The sequence below is a fragment of the Hylobates moloch genome, unplaced genomic scaffold, assembly GCF_009828535.3.
Source record: "Hylobates moloch isolate HMO894 unplaced genomic scaffold, HMol_V3 SCAFFOLD_4, whole genome shotgun sequence".
Lineage (NCBI taxonomy): Eukaryota > Metazoa > Chordata > Mammalia > Primates > Hylobatidae > Hylobates > Hylobates moloch.
This window is the reverse complement of record NW_026652279.1, coordinates 109,547,029-109,556,263: the sequence shown is the minus strand read 5'-3', so window position 1 is coordinate 109,556,263 and position 9,235 is coordinate 109,547,029. Positions and strand designations below refer to the sequence as shown.

The window sequence follows — 9,235 nt, the reverse complement described above, 5'->3', positions numbered from 1 at the left end:
GTGTTTCTGTTTTTGTATACAGATTTCTTCTTCTTAAAAGGTTACTGGTCAAACTGGATTAGAGCCCACCCACATGACCTCATGCTGGTAATGCTCATATCCGAATAAGATCACACCTTGAGGTACTGGTGGCAAGGGCTTTAACAAATTAATTTTAGAGTGACATGATTCAGCCTGTAACACTGTATTATTCTGTGTACCTGGAATAGATACCAAGTCAAGGACTGGAGTGGACTTCAGATGCCTGGTCCTCCTCACTCACTTTACAGATGAGGAAGCTGAATTTAAGAGAGAGAATGGAAACTCTTTTTTTTTTTTGAGATGGAGTCTCGCTCTGTTGCCCATGCTGGAGTGCAATGGCACAATCTTGGCTCACTGCAACATCCGCCTCCCAGGTTCAAGTGATTCTCCGTACCTCAGCCTCCCAAGTAGCTGGGATTACAGGTGCCCACCACCACGCCCCGCTAATTTTTATATTTTTAGTAGAGATGGGGTTCCGTCATTTGGCCAGGCTAGTCTTGAACTCCTGACCTCAGGTGATCCACCCGCCTCAGCTTCCCAAAGTGCTGGGATTACAGGTGTGAGCCACTGCGCCTGGCCAGAAACTCTTTAATGTTCATATTTTTAATATCTGGGCTAAAAGAAAATAGAGAATCCCAACTTTCTTCCACCACAAGGCCAACGTCTTTTAACTCTGGTCCAGGCTGAAGTTACTACCTACCCTCCTCTGTGCGGGTACAGAAGACAGTCAGCCAGAACCTTCCACAGGTTAGCAGCCATGTCCCAGAGGCAGGAGGGCAGTGGTGCCCATCTCCTTTCTTTGTAAAGAGGGCTTGTCCCAGCTCCAGGTGAAGCCTTTCCAACCCTCAGCCTTTTCTCATGTTTGCATTCTCTGCCTTAGCAACAAACCAACCAACCCCAGCTCATTTTAGGGTTCTTGCTGGAATCTCCAGCAGTGCCTACATCAGCTACTACCCATCCCCCCACACCCCCACAGCCCTCTGCTCATGTCTCCTTTGTAGAACTTCTCATCCAGCCCTGTAATTGTAGGGAGATATGTTGGTCTCCCCTCCTAGACTGTAAGCAACTCTTTTTAAATGTGGGTTTTATTATTATCCAGGTATGGTGAGGCCAACAGATTAAGAAATGATTGCCACTGAAAAGATAGTTTGTTGCTCACAGTTCCCAAGAGGAGGGGCATGCCACACCATGCTGGGCCACCTGCGGAGGCACCAGGGTCAGTCAGGAAGCAGGGGAGGGAGAGGGAAATGTGGGCAGGAGCCTTTATCATGGTTTCTGTGGGAAAGAGCTGGGGAGGAAGGGTAAGCATCTTAGGATTGGCTAGTTCAAATGATTTCAGTGGGTTTTGGGACATAGGGATTGTCCTGAGTTGTCTGGTACCTGCCTGGGGGTGATTAGGGCAGGGAAATAAAAGCTCTGCCTGTCAGAGTCTGATAGAGGAGGTGGTGGGGGCATGGGCTCTGGATTGCTCGGAAGGTGCACTTGCAGGCAGTTTATTTACTATCTCTAGGAATTGGCTAGCCCTGGGAAGAGCAGTCTCTCCAAGGTCAGCAAAGCCCCAGATGCCAGAGCATCATATATATATAAAACAAAAAGCTATGATTAATACAGCAGCAAAAGAGCAGGGACAGCATTCCCTTGTCCTCTGCACCCTGCATTTATTTGGAGCATAGTAGACATTCAATATATGCTTATGGAATGAATGTTATTCCTAATTTCCTGGCCACCACTCAGCATGGTCACAGCTTGGTTTGGGATGATTGACAGCTTGTGTTCACTCTGAGTGTTGAAGAAGAGGTCACTGATTATTGCCATGCAAACTGATGGGGTAGGTGCTCCATATCTCCACTTCATTTTTTTTTTTTTTTTGAGACAGAGTCTTGCTCTGTTGCCCAGGCTGGAATGCAGTGGCGTGATCTCAGCTCACTGCAACCTCTGCCTCCTGGGTTTAAGCGATTCTCCTGCCTCAGCCTCCTGAGTAGCTGGGATTACAGGCATGTGCCACCACGCCTGGCTAATTTTTGTATTCTTAGTAGAGACAGGGTTTCACCATGTTGGCCAAGCTTGTCTCGAACTCCTGACCTCAAGTAATCGTCTCACCTCGGCCTCCCAAAGTGTTGGGATTATAGGTGTGAGCCACTGCGCATAGCCATCCACTTCATTTTGTTACTCATTCATTGCTTCAAACATCTTTTTTTCTTTTATTTGTAAAGTTGACATATAGTAATTGTATATATTTATGGATTACAGAGTGATGTTTCGATATATAATGTATAGTGGTCAGATCAGGATAATTAGCTTATCCATCAAATTGAACATTTATTATTTCTTTGTGTTGGGAACATTCATTATCCTCCTTCTAGGTATTTGAATCCATATATTATTGTTTACTGTAGTCATCCTGCAGTGCTGCGGAACATTAGAACTTCATGCATCTTGTAAGCACCTACTCTGTGTTGCGCAGCAGACAGGAACAAAGCATGTTCCCTCCTCTCAAAGAGTTCTGCTTGGGACACTGCAGAGCGGGAAAATTTGTCTTTTCCACTTGACATGGATTTGGTAGAATAGAGACTTGAAGTTACAGTGCTGGGCATACGGTAGCCTCTGAAAAGTTCTTAAATAGGTTAACTTGGCTCGTATACTTCTAATACCTTTTGTTAACACCGTGGTATCACAGTGCAAAGTGTCACCTGAGAAATAAAGGCTGACTTACCTGTTCTGTTGTGGTTTGCCTTGATGTTACTGGCAACTCATTTTGGTTGTCTGCACTCTTCAGTCTAGTCACAGCTTCCACATCTACCACTGTTCTCAATTCCAGAAAGAAAAAAAAAGACTGAAAATCTTTTCATGACAGTCCTGCAATTATTGCTTACATTCTTGCATTAATATGCCAGGTATTAGAATATAATTTTCTTTCCCTGCCACTGCTGAGTTGCACAGAGGCGGAGGCTTGGGTGCGTTCAAGATTCAGCTTCACCCGTAACCCACCGCCATGGCCCAGGAAGGCATTGCTGCTGGAGGTGTAATGGATGTTAATACTGCTTTACAAGAGGTGCTGAAGACCGCCCTCATCCACGATGGCCTAGCACATGGAATTCGCAAAGCTGCCAAAGCCTTAGAAAAGCGCCAAGCCCATCTTTGTGTGCTTGCATCCATCTGTGATGAGCCTATGTATGTCAAGTTGGTGGAGGCCCTTTGTGCTGAACACCAAATCAACCTAATTAAGGTTGATGACAACAAGAAACTAGGAGAATGGGTAGGCCTCTGTAAAATTGACAGAGAGGGGAAACCCCGTAAAGTGGTTGGTTGCAGTTGTGTAGTAGTTAAGGACTATGGCAAGGAGTCTTAGGTCAAGGATGTCATCGAAGAGTATTTCAAATGCAAGAAATGAAGAAATAAATCTTTGGCTCACAAATATATATATATATATATATAATTTTTCATGATAATTTTGGGGAGTGATAAATCTTGTGCCAGGGACCTTTTTTGGATATGAGGTTGCTAGAATGATGAAATTCTCAGTGTGCATGACAGGAAGCTGGGGTGGGGCTATGAGGAGAAGCAGAAAGGAGGAGGCTGTACATTCTTTCTGTGGAGCGACAGCAGCAATTGATGAATTTACTTACCTTAGATGCAGTTTTAACCCTTTGCAGTTTTTTTCAATAATTTTTCATTTCTAGGATACAGTAGAGCCACTTTTATGCAGTTGAAAGAACATCCTATAAATGTATAAAGTTAAATCTTTTGGTTAAACACATCTGCTTTAAATAGGTAATACAAGCCCGTGATATAAATATTCAAAGAGTATACAGTGGAAAATGAGTGGAGGGGGGCGTTGGTAATTCTTCTTAGTATTGTGGTAAAATATACATAACATAGTATTTATCATTTTAACCATCCTTAAATGTATAATTCGATGGCATTAAGATTGTATTAATATAATCATCACCACTTTTTTTTTTTTGAGATGGAGTCTCACTCTGTCACCTGGGCTGGAGTGCAGTGGTGCAGTCTCCACTTACTGCAACCTCTGCCTCCTGGATTCAAGCGATTCTCATGCCTCAGCCTCTCGAGTAGCTGGGATTACAGGCGTGCGTCACCGTTTCCAGCTAACTTTTGTATTTTTAGTAGGGACAGGGTTTCACCATGTTGGCCAGGCTGTCTTGAACTCCTAACCTCAAGTGATCAGCCCACTTTGGCTTCCCAAAGTGCTGGGATTATAGGCTTGAGCCAATGCACCTGGCCTCCTCCATGTTTTTGTGGTTTGATAGCTCATTTCTTTTCTTTCTTTTTTTCTTTTTTGGGGTAGAGTCTCACTCTGTTGCCCAGGATGGAGTGCAGTGGCACAATCTCAACTCACTGCAACCTCTGCCTCCTGGGTTCAAGTGATTCTCCTGCCTCAGCCTCCCGAGTAGCTGGGACTACAGGTGCCCGCCTCCATGCCCAACTAATTTTTGTATTTTTAGTAGAGATGAGGTTTCACCATATTGGCCAGGCTGGTCTTGAACTCCTGACCTTGTGATCCACCCGCCTCAGCCTCCCAAAATGCTGGGATTACAGGCGTAATCCACCGTGCCCGGCTGATAGCTCATTTCTTTTTGGCACTGAATTAATATTCCATTGTATGGATATACCACAGTTTATCCATTCACCTACTGAAGGACATCTTAGTCACTTCTAAGTTTTGGCATTTATGACTAGAGCTGGTATAAGTATCCATGTGCAGATTTTTGTGTGGACATAACTTTTCAGCTCCTTTGACTACCAAGGATCGTGACTGCTGGGCCATATGGTAAGAGTATGTTTAGTTTTATGAGAAACCGCCAAATTCTTTTCCAAAGTAGCTGTACCATTTTGCATTCCCATGAGGAATGAATGAGAGCTCCTGTTGATTCACATTATTACTGGCATTTGCATGGTCAGCATTCTGGATTTTGGCCATTCCAATAGGTGTGTAGTAGTATTCTTTAATTTTTGAAAATGTAAAACAGTATATTATTGCCTCATTCACTAGCCCTCACTTAAGACTTGAGAATGTAAACTGTGGGCTGCAATTGTTAATTAATAATTGAATAATTTTCCAATATCTGTGCTTGGGGCTGGGCAGGGAACAGGTGCTGCGGCCACCGTGAAGCTCTGTCTATTTCCTGATGAATTAAAAGGCAATGGCGAGAGTCTCTGTAAAAAGCTCAATAGGAAGGGGCAAGGAGTGAAAAAACAAGATGGGATCTCCATGTACATCAGAGTCAAGAGGCTGAGAAAACTGTTATCTGGATAGATTTTGCATTGTTGCTGTGTTCTGTGGTCTCTTCTCCCACTTCAGCCTTGTCACCAGATACTGTTACTCCTGGAATCCTTGATATTTGACCCCCAATCCCAGAGTAGGGTTGATTTGGGTCCTATATACCTACATTAGGGTGTGTAGTATCCTGGAGGGTTCTTTTAAGGCAACTTCTTACATCTCAGGCTGGAATGCCTGCCTTGCTTTGTCCTACCTAGTGGCTTTGGGTCTGAATTGTTCAGGAAGGAAAGGAAAAGAAAAAATAGAAAGAGGGGATTTGTCTTTTGAAAAGGCTACTCTTGCTACAGTGTGGGAAGCAGATTTGAGGGAGCTCAGAATTGATATGTGGACCCAGTCAGGAGGTGGCCACGGTCATCAGGTGAGAGATGATGGCAATTTGGATGAGGGTAGTGGTGGTGGAGGCAGAGATCTATGGATGGATTCAGGAGAATTCTAGGCGGCAAAGCTGTCAGGACTGGATGATAAATTCTCTAAGCGTGTGTCAGAGAGGGAGGTATGAAGGAGACAGGTTTCTGGCTTGTGCAAATGGTTGCAAGGTGGGCAGTTCATAGAGACAGGGAACCTTGGAAGAGGAATAGGCTTGGTGGGGGAACTTATCAAGAGGATGCCTGAAGAAAGAACATCCCCCATAAAAGAATAAATGCATTAGGGTTGTTAATTCATTCCTTCATCAGTTATTTATTGAGAACCTAGTGAATGAAACTTTTTGAAAATGGCTGTAACTACATTGTCTACCCCATGTAGCCATGGTGAAGAGTAAATGAGTGCTCGTGTCGAGTGCACAAAGCACTCAACCTGAAGACTCATCATTCTCCTTAACTATTTGGAAATGGTTTCTGTTTCCTTATCTATAAAAATGAGGGCCTTCATATGGGTACTTTCTAATGTTCTCAGTAGTTGTTGTATTGTGAAAAGTGACATTTCTGCTTCCTGCCTCTGTCCTACTAGTCTTAGACTATAACTTCCCTTGGGGTGGGGTTCATACTACCCCTTTGCCAACCCTACCCCGTAGGGGATGGACATAATTCAGCTCAACATTCATTATAAAAAAACCAATCTTCTTGTTTTGCTTTCTGACATTAAATAGCCTACCTTTTCTGTAGGGTATTCCAAGTCCTAATCTCTTGAATATATTTTTATCTGCATCCATTTCCTTCAGTAAACTTGTTTCCGAGTCGAGAGAGAGAGAGAGAAAAAAAAAAGCCGCCAAAGAACCAAAAACAAAGCAAGCTTATATGATTCTTTTCTATGTCTCTTAGTAGCCAGGAGGACTAGATCCAGTTAAACTATTCTGAGCTCCTTCTCCAAACATCCCCTGGGGAAAGCCTTTTGGGATCCAGTCAAAACAACTCAGGCAACAAGAAGGACATTCAGGCTCAGAAGCCATTTTGTGGGACAAAGAGCAAAAACCAATACCAAACCAAAAAATCTGCTCCAAATCATAAGCAACTGATATGGTTTTGCTGTGTCCCTACCCAAATCTCAAATTGTAGCTCCCATAATTCCCACGTGTCATGGGAGGGACCCGGTGGGAGGTAACTGAATCATGAGGGTAGGTCTTTCCCATGCTGTTCTTGTGACAGTGAATAAGTCTCATGAAATCTGATAGTTTTATAAAGGGGAGTTCCCCTGCTCGTGCTCTCTTTCTTGCCTCTGCCATGCAAGACGGGACTTTGCTTCTCTTTTGCCTGCCACCATGATTGTGAGGCCTCCCCAACCAGCCCCCTCCCCTGCTACACACACACACACACACACACACACACACACACACACACACACACACCTGGTGCCCTTCTCCGAGGCAGTGAGCATACAGTGGGACTCTGACTTGGCCCCTTCCAGTGAGAGTCTGGGGCTATCTTTTGCTCATCAGCACCTTCTCCTCTCTGTTCTGCTGTCAGTGACTTCTGAGGACTCTTAGCAGTGGACACAGCAGCAAGCAGGTTAGACTCTGGTTGGTGCCCCATCTCCTCCATGCCATTGCAGCCCTCACCTGTGCTGAGCCAGAGCTGAGCAGTTTGCCATCATTGGCTCTGAGATCATCGCAGCCACCGCCCCTGTGACCTGAATGTCTTGGTCTTTGTTTAAAAGTCTCTAGGGCCAAGACTTAGGGGAATCTTGCTAGAGGCAGAGCTGTGAGGTAGCGGATCATATTTCTAGGAGCTTCTCAACAGTTAACAGAAGTCTTGGCCAGTTTCCTGTTTGTTTCTTAGCACATCTTTAAAAGTGAAGAAATGCCAAGACAGGATATTAAAACTTGTGTGGCTTATGTGTTTAAATTTAATAAGGAAATATCTTAACATATGTAAATATAGTTGTTTTAGTCCTGAAATATAAAATTAACAAAACGTTATTTCTTTTTATAGTAGGAAAATGTTGTGTTTCTAATCAGTGGAGAAAAGATGAATCAGTCAACAAATGGTGTTGGGACGCACCATTACACCAAAAATAAATTCACGATGGAGCAAATATTGAAAAACAAAACAGATTCTCCCCACCCTTACAGAGGAAGATGTGCATATTCCTAACTACATTTTTTTTTAAAGAAATGTGTGCCAAAATGCTTCCATTGACTCCACTTCCCCAGGATCAAACAAAAAAATAAAACAAAAAAGTCAATATGTCCTTCAGTAGAAAAGAACCTGAAGCTTAATTTATCCAGTTTGCACTATTTTGTTATATCCAATGTTTAAACTGACTTTCAAGTAACTGCTAGGCCTTTTATTATATATGGCAATGGTTCAAGTATATAAATTCAGTCTCTTTGAAGAGACTGTTATTCCCCTTACCATAAACTCATCTTTTCCTAACTTAAGAAATATGCCATTTTAATTACAGAGGAAGTGACTGTGAAAAGTCAAGCTTTGCCTATTTTTGTAAACTGAAACCTCCCAGGACACAAATTACCCATGCAGCCCACATGTGCCATGCCAACAATAGACCAGGCTTAGCAGCAAGAAGGGAACATCACTGAGACACAAATATAGAGCAAAGATGTTAGTGGTAACTAAGAAAGAAAGCAAAATGCATCTGGCCTTTTTTTCCCCTTACAACTCCCACTACTGTGATAGTTACGAGAGATGCACTCATTTCTTTTATTAGCATTTAAAATGGGTGGGTGACACATTATGGAATTTACTTGCTGAATATAAGAGGCATCATTATATAATATGCCAAAATAGGCCAGGCGCGGTGGCTCACGCCTGTAATCCCAGCACTTTGGGAGGCTGAGACGGGCGGATCACGAGGTCAGCAGATTGAGACCATCCTGGCTAACACGGTGAAACCCCATCTCAACTAAAAATACAAAAAATTAGCTGGGAGTGTTGGCGGGCACCTGTAGTCCCAGCTACTCGGGAGGCTGAGGCAGGAGAATGGCATGAACCCTGGAGGCGGAGATTGCAGTGAGCCGAGATCGCGCCGCTGCACTCCAGCCTGGGGGACAGGGCGAGACTCCGTCTCAAAAAAAAAAAAAAAAAAAAGATGCCGAAATTTTGCTCTACTGGCAAATGGATACCCTGGCTCTTTTAAGCCACACTTTATATGCTAGCCATTACAGCACTAATAGAATATATAGGTGCTGGTGCTGGGAGGCTGAGATCAGATATGAATAGAATTTCAAGGTCTGAGAGATAAAGCAAGAGTGAAGCAAGGGTGGTATTAGATAAGATATGCACTTAATAGTAGTAGCTGCCAAGGATGGGAAGGGCCGATGGTCTGGGCTGGGCCAGACCTGCTGAATTGGCAAGGTGGAAGGAAAGGACAGTGGGACTAGAGAACATATCTGTGAGATCAGGTAAATTCACACTGATAACCATTCTTGGTGTGGCCAGACCTCTTTTCAACCCAGCCCTGACAGCCTTGGAGAAGCTGTATTCTGTGCCGGGGCATCTGAGAATACCCATCTTTATG

General features: G+C 43.7%; 1 protein-coding gene across 1 annotated transcript; it reads left to right on the top strand.

Annotated features, from left to right (window-relative positions):
* The first annotated feature begins 2,975 nt into the window (after positions 1 to 2,975).
* Positions 2,976 to 3,370, top strand: LOC116466420 (small ribosomal subunit protein eS12-like). Its single transcript, XM_032754939.2, has one exon. The coding sequence runs from the start codon at positions 3,014 to 3,016 to the stop codon at positions 3,368 to 3,370; it is 357 nt and encodes a 118-aa protein (XP_032610830.1). The 5' UTR covers positions 2,976 to 3,013.
* Positions 3,371 to 9,235: the final 5,865 nt, after the last annotated feature.